The sequence below is a fragment of the Macaca fascicularis genome, chromosome 13 (genome assembly GCF_037993035.2).
Source record: "Macaca fascicularis isolate 582-1 chromosome 13, T2T-MFA8v1.1".
NCBI classification, from domain to species: Eukaryota; Metazoa; Chordata; class Mammalia; order Primates; family Cercopithecidae; genus Macaca; species Macaca fascicularis.
This window is the reverse complement of record NC_088387.1, coordinates 82,439,848-82,456,851: the sequence shown is the minus strand read 5'-3', so window position 1 is coordinate 82,456,851 and position 17,004 is coordinate 82,439,848. Positions and strand designations below refer to the sequence as shown.

Below are 17,004 nucleotides of genomic sequence, written 5' to 3'. Positions count from 1 at the left end.
CAGTATAATTTTATTAAGGAATTATATCAGTTGCACTAGGGTTAAATAGGCTTTTGAGGGTTGTCTGGAGATATAATCACCACCTAAACCATGTGGAAGGTTATCTTTATGGAAAAATGTCTTCTGGTTTCCAAATAACACACTTCGTAATGAACTTCATGAGGCTACCCATTTGAGAGTTTGAGACTGGATCAGATTCAGATATGTGATTTATCTGTGCTAATTTAAAATTCTAAGCTGATTTTCCCAACCATCTGTGTACTTTTAGGCCATTTCTCCTTGAGGAGTTTTGTGTTTAGGTAAAACAAACTCCATATCAGAAAACAATTAGGGGAGTATAGATCCTTATACAATTTAATACATTAAAAAATGAAACCTGATTTTAAACATTATTTTATGTTTTAGGTTTTCATTGCTCTGAATCAAGAGATTCTTATCTCATCTCCCATTTAACCCAGGTTAGGTTACAGTATTCTGCTTCAGGTCTCAGAATTCTGTTACAAATAAGCAGACTCGTAAATCGCGTTTCTTATTTCCTTCAAGGTATTGCGCAGCGATGCACGGCCATCAAGTACCACTTTTCTCAGCCCATCCGCTTACGAAACATTCCTTTTAATTTAACCAAGACCATACAGCAAGATGAGTGGCACCTGCTTCGTAAGTATTTCCAGGACAGGTTCAGAGAGGAAATGGTGTCTTTCTGAACAAAATTCCGACCACCCCTCTCACATCTAGACAGCAGGATGTTGTTCTTATCCTCTGGAAGCCTCTGGGCCCAATCAGATGTAGTCAGAGACTCAGAGGATCATTTCCCTATGCTGTGGACACAGCTTGCTTAAAAATAAAATGTGTGGAAACCTGGTATGAGGTCTTGTGAGATAGTCTGCCCTGGTAGCATCCACAGCTGCCTACTGAATCTTTTGTTTGCCGAGTCGTTGGGTGTAAGGACCTGCTGTATCCCTTGTCTTAGTAAACCAAGGAGATTATATGTTAGGGCTCTTATTTTTGTTTTGTATATACAATATTTATTTTAGCTACTGTGTTTATCTCCAACCTTTGTATTTCTGCTAAAATACCTTTATGAGTGTATGTCATAATTTTCTCAGAGGGTGTCTACATCTCAATGAAAGGAGCTACTCTTTTTCACTGTCAGGAAAATGTGAAACTCTAGAAAGGATCACGCAGTGTGAAACTAAAGAGGGCTGATATTTACCTAAAAACTGTTGCTTTAAGCTGCCTGATGATAGATAGCTCCCCAAAACAAAAAACTAAAGTGATTTTTTTGGTCTTTGCCCCCATCAGAGATTGACATTGTCATTTTCCAATGAAATAAGTAATGAGGACTTCAGGATCTTGTGTGGTGGCCAAAGCCACTGTAGAGAACTAATCAGAGTCTTATTCTGTAAGTCAATCTCTCTGAGGATTAAAAGGCTCTGTTCTGAATCTCAAAGATATAAATGGAAGCTCTTCTGATATTGCCAGAGCAGTGGTCTAATATTATACATATTATGACAGGCAACTTTAAGACTTAATCATCTTTCCAGAGAGCTATGTAGTTATTGGCTCAGGTCAGGGAAGAAAAGATCATCATAGGAGCCTGAAAAAGAACCTTAGCTCTTTAATAGTTTGTAGCCTGTGATTGCCCAGCAAGCAATATTTGAAGATTCTTCTTTTAATCCTTCGTGGAGTTCTCATGGAAAGATGCTTTCAGCAGTCTCATGCATGTCTATTTCTAAGAAAGTCACACTTGGTGATCTGTAGCACATTTACTGTGTAAGATTAACATGACTGGTACTAATGCAAATCCCGTGTGGATTATATCTGAACCTTGTGCCTTTTCAGAGTCACAGAAAATAGACTATTACTCAAACCACAGGAAATTTGGTAGGCTGTAAGATAATAGTGACTGAACCATTACATTTCCCCTGCTCAGATGTGGATGTCTCAAAAACTACTTATACCCTTAACATTAAACTTAGCATCTTCATATTATCACTGCCCCTGGCCCCTTGTTCATTGGTGTCCACATTTCTTCTTCTAGGCAGAAATACTGTCTTTTAATTTGGATGCTCTGAACTGGAAATGAGAAATCCCCCTTTAAAAAAGGGATGGTCTCTCTGTGGCTAAGATGCTAAGAGCAAGACTGGAAGCTGCTGTAATCCATCCTCGATGAAGCCACCGCTAATGCCCAGGAGCCACACAATAAAGTGATGGCTGCATGGGCACTTTCACTTTAGCAGAGCAGCCCACACTTCAAACAGTGTGATGTGCACCTTGTCTTGGCCCCATGTGTACACAGGTGTGCATGATCCACGTGCATTTGCCCACACCTGTTACCTGGCCTTGGGGGCAGCAGATGTATGCTTGGGATGTGTTGTTTTAAGAAGGATGATTGAAATTTAGCTAACAATTTTTAAAGTTAGATTTGTTAAAAAAAATCCTTTGAGATGGAGCTGTAAGGTAAATAAAAAAGATTAAAAAGTGTTTTTTTTTTAAAAACAAGGAAGAAAATGGAAAAAGTAAAATAGCTGGAAGGTAGGCAAGGTAAGTGCCGGTTTAGTAGTTGGAGGCAATGTGTGTCCAGGTACATGTAGTCAGCCTGCCTCTTGGTTTTGCCAGGGAGGTGGGGAAAGAGCTGGATTTCTGGCTCAGTAATCACAGTTGTGATTTTGCAATAGGCCAAACTTGATGGTTGGGCCACTGTATAGTGGAGACTTATCCTATTGGAATAGTACCTCCTTCACCTGGGTAAATGGATGCCCAGGTTGTGGGATCTATGCTTTAGGGGTGAAGGCATTTATGAGCAGATGTTTCAGAGGAAAGGGTGTTTATGAGCACATGTATCCTGTGTGCACTTTGCACCACTGTTCCAGTCACCACAATTACCTTCACTTTCTCAAATCGTTTTTGAAAATAGGCAGGAGTAGATTTAAATGAAGAAGTAAATAATTGGCATCTGTGGTGATCAGATAAAACCCTATTTCACAATAGCTTTTTTAGGCTCTTTCTCCTAAGCCAGATTAAGTACAGCCACTACCATGGGGATAACCTACATTTCTTTTTTTTTCCTTTTTAAAATTTCAATAGTTTTTGGGGTACAGGTGGTTTTTGGTTAACCTACATTTCTATTGCTCTGTTAAGGCTAACAGATATTTCTCAAACCCACCTCACTCTTGGTTTAAGTCATTTGACGTCTGTTACTCAGGTCTATCCTGGGCTTGTCCTCGAGTCTATTCTCCACTTGGTGTGGACTTCTCCATGGACTCAGAGAGGGTAGAGTCTGACCCTCCATTGGTTACACCCCATTAGTCCTCTTATGGAATGCCTGGGAAGAGTATTCCCTAAGCTCCTCGCCCCGTAGGCTCTAAGCCTGTCCATGTAACTTGCTAATTTTCACAAGGTATACAAAGCCCTAATTCTCTAATTCTTAATGACTTTCCTGAATTCTGATTGTGAATGTCTGTGTCTGTTTTGAGATTAGATTTAAGAAGAATCACTGCTGGCTTCCTGGGCATGGCTGTAGCCGTCCTTCTCTGCGGCTGCATTGTGGCCACGGTCAGTTTCTTCTGGGAGGAGAGCTTGACCCAGCACGTGGCTGGACTCCTGTTCCTCATGACAGGTAGGCTGCACGTCTCAGGCCGTCTGCCCCGGCCAAGGTGAAGGCTGCTCTGCATGCGGCTAGCTAGTGTCGCTTTGTTATCTCCCTGTTAATTTTGTTTTCACCGTTAGAAAAGCAACCAGAAGGTCATTTTGGCTTTGCTGGGAAATACAGAATTTAAGGAAAACAGTGGTGTGAAAAATGCATCCTCCATATCCCCACTGTGGCCTGTTAGTAGATTAGATGGAAGTGTCTTGGGTTTAATCTCTAAAATGAGCCCAGTCTGTTTTTTTGCTCTTCTTTCTTTTTTTGAGATGGAGTCTCACTCCGTCACCCAGGCTGGAGTGTAGTGGTGCGATCTTGACCCACCGCAACCTCTGTCTCCTGGGTTCAGGTGATTCTTCTGCCTCAGCCTCCTGAGTAGCTGGGACTACAGGCATGTGCCACCACACCTGGCTAATTTTTGTAGTTTTAGTAGTGTTTCACCATGTTGGCCAGGCTGGTCTTGAACTCCTGACCTCAGGTGATCCCCCCTCCTCAGCCTCCCAAAGTGCTGGGATTACAGGCATGAGCCACCACGCCCCGTTTTCTGTTCCTTATTTCTTACTGTGCCCCAAACCCTGGCCTGGACTCTTGGCAAACATGGGCCATTGCTTATGAGGTGCCCTCAAAGACAGAGGGGGATAGATCATCGCAACCCATCCCCTGGCTGGATGTCAATTCAAAGGTCATGCTTTAGTGATGTTGTCACTTTTACATACACAACACTCATTCATTTCACTCCACAGATATCCTTTGAGGACTTACTATGTACGAGGCACTGCTGTGAGTGCTAAAGACACACAATGAATAAGGCAGGCAAAATCCTTGTTCATTTTTATTGTGGAGAGACATAAACAATGATTTGTGGTCGTGATAAAAGCTGTGACGAAAAGAAACAGGGTGAAATAGGGACTCAGGGAAGATCTTGCTGAGGTGGCGATTTCTGAGCTAATTCCTGAGAAGCAGCCGGTGGTGGGAAGAGCGCAGCAGACTGAGGAAACCACTAGTGCCAAACCGGAGAGAAGCGGCCAGTGGGACTGGAGGGAGTGAGGGACAGGATAGTATCACCTGAGGTGGGGGAAGTGGGCAGTGGCCAAAGCTTCAGGGCTTTGTCGGTCATGGTGGAGAGCTTGGATTTGAAGCTAAGGGTGACAGATGCCCCTAGAAGGTTTGAAGCAAAGGAGTGACTTGATTTTTAAACAAGGGATTGGAAAGGGTGGGGGTGTGGAGACAGGGCTAGGATGTTTTTGACTAACAGCTAAAGGGTAGTTTTGTCTAAAAAGGTGCCAGGTGCTGAGTCGGTGGCTAATACTGACCGACGGTAGCTTCAGGGAAGAAATCTTTCCTTTCTTCTCCTCCTTCACAGAAAACTCCTGTATTAATGATTAGTGAATGCCAAATTAACTGGGCATTAACAGTTTCACGAAGTATACTCAGCAACAGAACGAATATTCCCCTAGATAGAGGGCCATTTTAAATAGGCTTATTTCCACTTGCCTGGAATTCTGTTATTCAAGTGACCACGCCTAGATTTCCTAGCACTTGTCACTGTAATGGGTCACCTAATTACGCCTGTGTTAACAGGAGGCGGCCACACCCCACCAGGGTTGTCACTGTTTGCTGACTGACTGTCTCTGAGGGCTGACAGATCGGGGGTGCTTTGCCCTCTGGCACGGTCAACCACCCTGCAGCCTTAAGGAACCCACTTCACAAGCAGGGATCCTTCCTTCTAACTCCCACTCGTCCCTGTCCCACTCCACGAAATGGTGCTGCAATTGGCAGTGATCTGGAATGTGGGGCATCATCACCAGCATCCTGGAACATTCAGAAGTCACATGGATCCTGCCTAGTTCTGAGCAGAAAACCAATTTAGGTTTTCTGGATTTTGGTGAATACACAGTGGCCACCAGGACTGTAGCACAGGGAGGCTAAAATGTTAGTTTCTGAGGTTTTAGAGGCGGATTTGGACCCTCAAGACCAGCCACTGGGTTCTTGCCCAGGGGATGCATTTAAAATCCAAATTATAGAGTAAAGCAGACAAGGGCAGCAAAGAATCAGAGAGGACTGCACTGCACGGAGGATTCCTTTATGCTTCTGCTGGGGCTTAGTGATTATTTGAAAATCTCCCCTGTTTTCTTCTCTCCCTTTATTTAAGCCCCCATTTTTCTGACTCTTGTCTCCATAAATATCGAAGAGGTACAGATGTGTTGCCTCCCAACCCTGGAAAGGCCCCATACCACTCCTCTTGTCAGGGGATTTGTTAGAACTTTTGTTAGAACTAAAGATTCTAACAATTGCTAGAACTAAAATAAATTGCAAGGCCATGAAAGCCTACTGAGTGCTCCTTGGGAGACTGAGGGGCCAGTCTGGTTTTAAATGAAAGGAAGTTGAAGGTTCAATGGCAGGTGGGCACAGAGGAGAGGCAGGAGTTTCCTGGGCGAGCTCCACCTCTTCCTGTTCTCAACTCTTATTTTGGATCCATGTGTGGATTATACCTCCGGACCAGAGGAGCTCAGGAGTCCTCAGGATCGAGCATGGGAAGCTCCTATGTAATTGTTAGGCAACATCAAAACAAGCAAAGCAATACCCACAACAGAAACCACCACCACCACCACCACCACCAACAACAACAACAACATCAAAAACCCAAATAATAAACTTGAAGTTTGATGACCAGTTCTGAAGGACTGATAGATACAACCTAACATTGTTAACATTGTTCTGTTGTTTTGTTTAGTTTCGGTTGCCCAAACAGCATTATTGAAATTAAGGGGGAATCCACTTACAGACCTCATCACCTGAAAACAAAACACCCTTTTTTCAATATTTCCCTTATTCTGGACCAAATCTTGTCATGTATTTGCTTCATTGTAAGCAAAGAAGAAAGGAAAAGGAAGGAGAAGAAAAGGGGAGGGGATGGAAGAGGGGGAGAGGAGAAACATGTTTTTCCATGGAGTGGATATGCTCTGCTGGATTCACCTGTTCTGTTGCTATGGGATTCAGGGGGGTTTGTTTTGTTTTTGTTACTACAAATAATGCCTTGAAATTTCCTTTGCAAACACTGAGACAACCACGTCAATCTATTGCATGAGATAAATTAGCTGTAGAACGTTCATATGCAGGAGATGAGCGCAAAAAAAGGGTTAAAAGAATCCATTTTAATTAAGCAGAGTGTCTTTAGCCACTCAACTCAGCATCCTTCCCACAGAGTTTTGATGCTAAACTTAGCCCCTTCTAATGCTCTGCCATCTTCATTCTCTGCCTGAACTTATTAGCTAAACTTTCAAATGAAGAACATCAACCATGTGACAGGTTGGGCGGTTAAAATGGAAACGTTGGGACAATCTTTCTCCTTCTGCCTTATTGATTGCACAGACAGGTCTTGATTACCACATGTGACACAGCAGCCCTGCTGACTGTCGATGCACATCTGGAGCCAGGTCTGGCCCCCTTTCCTCTTCCCTGGGGCCATGCAAGGGTCCTCCCAGAGGGCCAGGGCCAGCCTGCACATCCCCCATGGGCCTTCAATTTAGACTTTGGATGTCACACCCTCTGAGGTTACACACACACAGGCACAGAAACATACACAGGCGATTGAGGGAATAAGATTCTCATCTTCCAGCCTTGAGCTTCTGCCCATTACTAGACTATACTGCTTTCAGTGTACTGTGAATGAATATTTCCACCTATATTATTAAGTGATGCATTCTATTTGATGGATATAATAAATATACTTATTATAATTTAAGGTACAAATCTTTTAAAAGGTTATTCAGTGCAAACATTTTTAAACACTTTTTTAGGTCTCTGTTGTAGGATTTTTAGTATTTTTTTAATTCACTAGGTGTCTTAAAAAATGGATAAAGCTTGGGCCTCCCTTGGTGGGGGTCTCACTGCTCACCAAATTCATTCACCTTCACAGGCTGCGCCTTGAGTGGCCAACTGGAAGATCACACACAGCATGAAACACTCCCTTCCTGACAGCAGAGACAGAGAAGACAGAGCCCAGGCAGCCCTAGCAGAGCTCCAGGGACAGTTAACACCCACCCACACTGGTTATTCATTCTTTTGTTTCAATGAATCAAAAAAAAAAAAAAAAAAAAAAAGACTCCGCCATGGTAGGTGTATTGAATTATCTAGATTATCCGTTGATTATGACCTGAAACTACAGGTCCATGATACTTTTTCTATAACCTTGGGGGCCAGGTGTGTTTTATAATTCAGGATTTAAAAAATTTATTTTAGAAGAGTAACACAGTGCATATATCCTGTGTTATTTAACACCCTCAGCAAGATCTGGGGTGGCATCTTGCAATCAAATACATTAACATTCCTGTAGCTAAACACATGAATATTCACACTAAATGGGATCAGTAAGAACTAGAATAGCCTATGTCAGACCAGGCCAGGATTTGCCACTAAAGAGATTGCTTCAGTCTTTCAGATTGGATGCTTTCAGATTGGATGCTTTTGGGATTTAGGAATTGCATTGTGTGTGTGTGTGTGTGTGTGTGAAGAGTTTGTTTCTCTCTGTTAGTTCTGCCAGTCAGTTAGGACAATATAGGAATGGCTTTTTGAGTAATCTGTGTGAAAACTAGCAGAAGGCATTTGAAGGAAGACCAAAGAGATCAGAAGGATGGGCAGGCCACCTTTTGAAGGAGTAGGGGAAAAAAAATCAATGTTCATGCCTTTGGGTGTTGTAGTTACATTATTTATCAAGCAGGCTAAACAGGGTGAAGCAACTTCCACTCCTTTCAGTCTTTTAAGGACATTAAAAAATGGTGATCAAAAGAATGGGCCCTGTTACCCTAATTGCATCTTACCAGCTGGTACCATGAAGATTTTAGGGTAGGAAATTAGGTTGATGATTGTGGGGATGGTAGCATAAATTTACTTCTGTCCTGATGTGAAAATATCCCTTCTAGCCCTATAATTCTGTGATATCGTGGTATCTTCTAATTATGAATATTGGCAGAAAACCTTTTAATATTTTATAAGAAAAGTAGTTGCATGCAGGGCTTGTCAGGAAACCAGTAATTTATTCACTTTTTTGAAGATGCTGCCGGCAGTAGTAAGGACCGAGCTCAGGACTCAGGAACCTCTCTCTCTCTCTCTCTCTCTCTGGGGGCCACCAGCTGGCTGAAGAGTATCAGCTAGGCAGGGGAGAAGTGGAAAGGAAGGGAAAGCCTCAGAGAAGAATGGAGGAGAGACCACCTTTCTCCCCATGGATCTTCAGGAAGGACCGTTAGATTTTGAACTTTCAGAATGCAGAGGTGATGCCTTATTAATCCTTCCATACTCCTTTCACATACCTTGCATTAATTAGATTGCTGCCAATGAAAATGCAGCATTATCAGAAATAACTTGCTACATAGGTAATCCCTACTTGGGGTAATTTGCGACGAACTGACTCTTAAGTTGGTAGAACTCAACGTATGGCAGAATTCAGTTTCATTCAGGTTTTCTTGACTCCATGTGCCCAGCTCTGTTGGACTCCACGCAGAACTTATGGGAAGTCTAAGAGATCTCTATGACCTCTTCCTGAGATGCATACAGGAAAGTGGAGTGGAGAGATTGCTTGAAGTTCCTGACCACATCAGTGTTGAACTGAGTCCAGCTGTGACCAAAAAGAGCTCATGAAACTTAACTATCTCTAATATACCAGAACTAGGTTTGGGACATGGTAGATACTCGATAATTGTTGAATAACTTATTGAGTAACACCTAGAATAGTACAATCTTGCTAAAACCTATAAAAAAGCTAAAAATATATTTTGTGCATGAGTACACACACACACACATACACACACGTGTGCGGAACATTATGGGCTTTGTGTCCCCTCAAATACATTTGTTGATGTCTTTGCCCCCACCTCAGAATGTGACAGTATTTGGAAAAAGGGTCTTTAAAGAGAAAATTAAGTAAAAATGAAGTGATATGGATGGGCCCTAACTCAGTATGACTGCTGTCCTTATGAGAAGAGAAGATTTGGTCATGGTGATAGAGGAGAGACTGTGTGAAGACACAGGGAGAAGATGGCCATTGACAAGCCAAGGAGAGAGTCCTAAGTTTAAAAAGCCAACCCCGCTGACACCTTGACCTTAGACTGTAGCCTCTAGAATTGTGAGAAAACAAAGTTCTGTTGTTTAAGCCACCTAGTCTGTGGTAGTTGGTTATGGCAGCTCTGGCAAACTCATGCATATGAGTACTATAAGACATGTATGTGGAACCTAACGTAGAATTCCACACTCTCAACATTGACCTAAAACTATTAATTCAGCTACAGTAAGAATGCTTTCGTCATTTCAAACAATGCTTTTTCTTGATGTCTTTGAATTTAGATTTTTTGTTTTGTTTTTAAAAATATCTTGAATGGGTTAGGCTTCTTTTACAAAAGCTTGTTGGAAAAGTTGGAAACAATGCTTTTCTCCTCTTAGTACATTTCATTGTAATCATCACACATTCCTGCCCATCTCACAAATCATAGTGGTGGCAGCTATGCATGTGCAAACATTCTTAGAAATGTGAGGGTCTGAAAAGGAAGAGCTCCTAAATATGGTTTTCTTGTCACTCTTTCCTGCCCTGCTTTCCTCTTACTAAGAACAACTTCGAGAGCACTTTGAAAGGAGAAGAGATGTTACGGAAGGGCAAGCTATAGGGGCATTTGTGGGAAGGGGGATGGATAGAGAGGGGACATACTTGTGGGCTGATAGGCCTCCTCTCCACCACGCTCAGCTGAGTGAATAAAGGCAACAATAAATAAAACAAGTCTGCATCAAAGTTTGATGCATGCCCTGTTCCGAAAAAACTTAACTGGCATAGAGATGCCACTTACATTAATACAAATAAATAAAGTAAGACAAAGGGATAATCAGGTTTCCAAGGCAAGATGGATCCAAGAGTGAGATTAGAAGCCAAAAGCATGCCATGAAATCCCATACTTTTGCTCATGGTGGGCTATAGATTTAGCTTTAGGGAGCGTCAGTGCTCTGGCAACTTGGACAAAGAAAAATTCTATTAGTGACATCATTCACAGTGTCCATGAGGTAAGCACAAATCAATTCCCCAGGAAAAGCACAACCATCCATGACATTGAGGGCAGAGAGAAATCATTCTGGTTAAATCCTCAGATTAGATTCTTTCTTGTAATTCTTTTCTATTCAGTATGAACCGGTGGTGTAATGATAGAATTCATGTCATGAAAAGCAATTTTATGGGGTTGGCAGGTGAGAGGAGCTAATAAAATAAATGTTAAGCGTAAAATCAAAGGGAGTATATATAGAAAGATAAGTACATAGGACATTCCATTTTCATTTAATTGCATAAGCCGAGTACTAGATTCACTAGGAAGTTTTAATAAATGTTCTTGTTTCATGTTTCATTTTGGAATAACAGAATCACAGAAATTTGACACTTTTAGGGACTTCAGTAATCAAGTTTCCTACTCTTTTTTTCCTAGATGAAGAAACCAAGGCTCAGAGAGGTTAGGTAATTTCAAGTTTGCACAGTGTTTAGTAGAGCTGGAAACTAGAATACTTACTTCTCACATCCCAACCCAACGCACTTAGACATCAAAGGATGCTTAAAAGTTTAGGTTTGAACTCAAGCTTTCATAGGTCATTAAAACTATGTTACTTGTAAACATGCTTGCTTTTAGGCGTTCAGCTGTGTGCAAACAGCTAAATGCAGAATACAGTTGTTTTTCCTGTGAAGATGTCATTGTTCTATTATTCTGTTTTACTTGTTGATGCTCCAAAGATTATTTTTTTTCTAACTGCCTATTGTTCTACTACCAGCATTTATTAAAAGGGCTTTGTTATAAATAAAAACTGCCTTTGTTTTGGTGCCAGTGAAAACATTTGTGTAGATCTAAGAACATTTGCTTTTCACAAGGTTTGAGAAAAGTGGAGTATTCTTTTTTGAATGGTCCATTACTTTATGAGAGAATTATTTCCATCTCAATTTTTCTCTTTGAGAACTCAAAGTGATACGTTTGCTATAATAAATTGGAGCAAGAAGTCAGAAGAAAAGATTTTATCCTTTTTAGTAAAACAGAATCACTTTAGAGTTTAAATGCAGAATTAAGCAAAGAGTAGGAAATATCAAATTATCTCAGATCAAGTGTCCTTTTAATTTAGGACATTTATTTTCTAAATGCACATTTGGAAAAGGAGTCAGGCAGTGTGCTCTTACATGATTTGAATGGAGGCAGAATTCTAACATTTTAAAGATGGCATTAAGGTGGTCTTTATTTCCTCCAAATTGCTGCCTGCTCTGAATTTGTTTTTCTGCTAGCATTTCTAATCTCCAAAGCTATAGGTTAAAAAAGGGTGGTGGGTAGGGGGTGGGGAGCTTTGAGGGGGTTGGAGAGGTAATCTGCTACTTTTAGCTCTCTCTTTTCAGTTTCAAAATCTGTGTCTGTTTCCAGTGGAGATGCTACATGTATCTGTAAGGATGCCAAAGGAATTTTCCAGCCAATAAATGTTATCTCTGTTGTATGCAGGATAAACCAGACATGAAGAAGAGATGTGTAGGATTCAGAGCAGAACTGGACATTCTGATACTTGATTGGGTGCCAGTTTCTGCTTTTATTATTCACCACATTCTGATCCTCTGCTTATCCTTTAAAAGGAGCATCTTGAGGGTTCATTGTGGTACAATAGAAGCACCTATATCCACATGACTTGAGTAGTAAAAATCCTGTGTTTGGGGCTTATGAAGCATTTTTAAAATCAGTTCTGATTTTAGTGTTGCAGAGGGAAAATTACATACACACGCATTGGTCTAAAAAGCAATGCTTTGGGTCTGTCCGTATTCCTTATGTCGCTCCAGTTGCCTCCATTTTGAATGGTGAAAGTGGATGATCTCCTTAGTCAGCTATTTTACACCAATTCCATATCGCTGGACTTAATTTATACTATTTAAAAGCATTCATTCATTGAAAAAACCCATTTGTTGAGGCCCTGGTATATGTAAGACTATGCCTTAACAAAAAAGATTTAGCTACTTGTATGAATTCATCTAAAATATTATTTAAGGCAACATGATAAATACTTTGATAATGTTAATTGAAAAAGAAAGCATACTTTGTATAATGATTATAACAGAATAAGTGTATGAAAATAGGTGGAGAGTGAAGGAAAATGAAAACTATTTTGTGCTTGATTTGATGATAGAAGTTTTTCTTTTAAAAATACAACTTTTGCTTTTAATAATAAACAAATGAATTCCAATATATATAACCATTCGAATTAGATAATTCTGAATAATGCAGGTTATCAGAATTTTCCTATCTTTTTCACTCCTGCGTCTCCACTCCCTAGTGTAGGGTCTGGCACACAGAAGTGTTGCCGGTGTTTGTCAAATGAATTAATTCAAGTAAAAGAATTACAGATCATTTGTGAATTTGGAGTGACCGCCTCAATGGTTGATCTGATTTTCATAAAGGCCTGTCTGGCATTTGTCTTGTAACAGGCAAACTGTAACTAATCATTCTGTTCTCTTTGTATTATTTATAGGGATATTTTGCACCATTTCCCTCTGTACTTATGCCGCCAGTATCTCTTATGATTTGAACCGGCTCCCGAAGCTAATTTATAGCCTGCCTGCCGATGTGGAACATGGTTACAGCTGGTCCATCTTTTGCGCCTGGTGCAGTTTAGGCTTTATTGTGGCAGCTGGAGGTCTCTGCATCGCTTATCCGTTTATTAGCCGGACCAAGATTGCACAGCTAAAGTCTGGCAGAGACTCCACGGTATGACTGTACGCACTGGGCCTGTCCACAGTGCGAGCGACTCCCTGAGGGGAACGGCGCGGAGTTCAGGATTCCAAGCACAAAGCGGTCTTTTACATTCCAACCTGTTGCCTGCCAGCCCTTTCTGGATTACTGATAGAAAATCATGCAAAACCTCCCAACCTTTCTAAGGACAAGACTACTGTGGATTCAAGTGCTTTAATGACTATTTATGCTTTGACTGTGAGAATAGGGAGCAGTGCCATGGGACATTTCTAGGTGTAGAGAAAGAAGAAACTGCAATGGAAAAATTTGTATGATTTCCATTTATTTCAGAAAGTTTGTATATAACAATTACCTGAGAGTCATTTCTATTTGCAAAAGGATTCGTAACAAAGCGAGTATAATTTTCTTGTCATTGTATCATGCTTGTTAAATTTTAATGCAGCATCTTCAGAACTTGTCCTGATGGTGTCTTATTGTGTCAGCACCAAATATTTGTGCATTATTTGTGGATGTTCCTTGTCACAGGAAGATTCTTCTTCTGTTGCCTTATTGTTTTTTTTTTTAATTGAAGTCTCTTCTCCGTCTTTGTACTGGAATCGAAATCATAAGATAAACAGATCAAACGTGCTTAAGAGCTAACTCGTGACACTATGCAGTATTGTTTGAAGACCTGTTGTTCAACCTCCGTCTCTTTATGTTAACTGGATTTCTGCATTAAATGACTGCCCCCTTGTTAATCTGGGTGTGTTTTCCTATGTCTTTTAGCTGTATCAACAGGTCTCTCTAGCTACAAGGACAGATGAAAACTCCGTTGTTTTAATAAGACTCTTATTAAGACTTAGTAATTGCTTCATTTCAATTAGGTTGGGCATTATTATCTTTTGTAGCAACCACACACTTGCTGTTGACAAAAGATGTCATTTTCAAACTTGTTTTTAAACCTTACTATACTATTTAAAATTTTCTTCTCTCATTCTGTTGCTCTCCCTTTTTCCCCCTTTCTCTCCCTCTTCCTCCCCTGTTTACCATCTGCCTGGTATGTATCCAGTCATAAGGGTACATGATCTTTGTTTTTGTTCTTGGACCTCTTACAGCAGCGATTTTCAACCTCGGCTGCCCAGAATCACCTGGTGAGGTCAGCTGTACCTAAACTGGGCCTCCCCCCAGAGCAATTAACTCAGAATGTCCACAGCTGGGCCTAGGCTTGAGCATTTTTGAAAAAACATCCCAGATGATTCTGATCCACAGCTGCGATTGAGGGCCACTCGTTTGGGCCAGAGCTGTGGTTATCTCCTTAGCTACTAACCAAGTGAACTCGCTTATGTAGCAGTTACTATGTGCCAGTAACTGGGCTGTGGTGTCATTTCCCTTAATCCTCTCCAAAGCTCTATGAGGTAAGTGCTGTTATTTTACATTACTCATAAGCTGAGGATCAGACTCAAAACATTCGCTTATTTTTTTCTCAATCCTTTTTCCTCTGTGTGGGTTTTGGGACAACAGTTAAAATTCTTCCGTTCTCTTATCTTTCAGTGGAGGGGTGGGCACTCGCCGACTTCTAAGTTTTTCCTTTTAACTCCAACCCTTATCCCCGATTCTATACACAATGTAGGATAAACATGGCCTGTAAAATAGAAGACGCCATGTCCAGAAGTAAGATGCTGTTTCAGATTTTAATTTCATAAAAGATTTTTGTTTCTTCTTTATAAAAACTGATTTCGTCCTCATAAAAGGAAAATGATCATCTACTCCCAAAGAATAGAGTCTGATTTCCAAGTGGCAGCGTCCACATATTGTCACGTAAGGGCCGAAAGGGGCTGGAGGATGCCGGCGACCACACCATCTCTGGCTCCGTGGCTCCAAGGCACAGCACAGGCTTGTGAGTCTATTCACTGGCACTCTCTCAGGCCTTTTAATATACCAGTCCCTCTGGATGAGAAAAGAGACGTATAGAAAGGGGCAATTATTTTCACTTATTATGTGGGAAATTCTCAAAGCAGGAGAGCTCTTTCTTTGAAGTCTTCTTTAAAGATCCCCATAGAAGATGTCAAGACTCTTGGACATTTATATTCCAACCAACAAAGCAGTGTCTGAGTGAGTAACTTTTGAAGTTTCAGAGAAGTTTCCTAGGGGTTTGAGGTGAGAGTAGAAGAAAGCCTTGCGGTGGCAGGAGGTTGAAGGGTTCACACACCAGAAAGATTTGTCCCGAAGCCAGGGGAGTTCACCTAGGATTCAGACCAGTGCTGGCAAGGACTGAGGCTCCCTGCCTTCCAGCCGAAGTGAGCTTGAAGCAACCAACGTGCCAGGCCAAGGTTCCTTGCTTTCTACGTACTGTCACGGAAGTGTGGGCAAATGTTGCCAGTGCTGGGCATTTGGCCCTGAGTCCTTGGGCTTCTCTTAGGAGTTTTTTCTTAACTGGCTTGTGAATGAAGAATGATTGAAATGATTGCACAGTACTGTGTGGGACAGAATAATGTATTGAAATCCTTTGTTCTATGTTCTCTCTGTCCACACACTGCTCTTTTTTAACAGCCTTGTCCTTGGTTTATTTGCCGTATTAGAACCGCTGTTGTCCATTCTGGGGAAACCCTCCCTCATCTTTCAAGGACCACCATGGTCCTTGATAATCAAGATTTCCCAGGATATGGGAAACCTCCATAGAACATAATAGCCCCCATAACGTTTCTTATGTAGTCAACAAATATTTACTGAATGACTATTATGTGCTTACATCCTAGCACTTGAGAAACATTAGTGAGGCAAAACAAAGGTTCTTGCCCTGGTAGCTTATGTTCTAGAAAAATGCAGTGAAGGACAAGTGAAAAAAATTAAGGTTACTCTTTTTGGCCCTAAATTGTTTTATAAGTCCAGGGTTATTCAGTTATTAAAATAAGTTTCTTTTAAATTACATTCCCATTGGCTGTGCATTTCATACTTCACAACATTCTCATTATTTGAATCTAGCCCTGGCAAGATAAAAAATACTTTTTTTGTGGAGGTTGGGGGTGGGGGCTGGGGGATGCCTCTTAAAGATTTCTTATTCGAAATTGAAGTCTGAGAATGACAAAAGTGTGCCCCACAGGTGAGCTAGGGGAATAAAAATCTGGAAACCTGCGACTCAGGTGAATGGGGATCCACGAGCTCAAAATATAACACCTGATGGAGGCTGGCGCAGCTGGGATGCTCACGCTGCCTGGGCACCCACCCCCTCCGGGTCTTTGCTCAGGCTCTTTCCTCTGCTGGGGACACCCACTCCTCTGCCTGGCTTATTCTGACTTTTCCTTGTGTCTCAGCTTCTACACAACACTCCTGGACACCTCCTCAAACATGCTGCACTGCTTCAACTCCTTTCCTGATCAGTTACGCTCTGCATGTGAATTGCCTGGTAACCCCTAACCAGATCATAGACTCTTATAAGGAGGAATCTGTGCCTTGTCCTGGTGCTCAGCCTGCCCAGTGCCTGGTACACCATAGGTGCTCTTCAGTCTTTGTGGAATCAATACATGGATTCAGAGTCACAGATAAACTCTTTTCTTTCCTGGACAGAGCTGACTCCCTTAGCACCAATTTTAGGGAACCCATAAAAAATATACAGTAGTGTGATGAGGCTAAATGGAAAGAGAATAT

General features: G+C 41.4%; 1 protein-coding gene across 6 annotated transcripts in view; it reads left to right on the top strand.

Moving 5' to 3' along the window:
* Positions 1–14,117, top strand: part of TMEM178A (transmembrane protein 178A) — a 53,156-nt gene extending 39,039 nt beyond the window's left edge. For 4 of the 6 annotated variants that reach the window (XM_005576043.4, XM_005576039.5, XM_045368609.2 and 1 more), the window contains 3 exons: positions 544–657; positions 3,482–3,619; positions 13,160–14,117. In XM_005576043.4, the coding sequence (XP_005576100.1) occupies positions 3,514–3,619; positions 13,160–13,401 (348 nt within the window). In that variant the 5' untranslated portion in view covers positions 544–657; positions 3,482–3,513 and the 3' untranslated portion in view covers positions 13,402–14,117. Of the gene's footprint in view, positions 1–410; positions 459–543; positions 658–3,481; positions 3,620–13,159 lie in introns of those variants that run through there. The other 2 variants (XM_065527162.2, XM_045368608.3) reach the window with 2 other exon arrangements.
* The last annotated feature ends 2,887 nt before the right edge of the window (positions 14,118–17,004 follow it).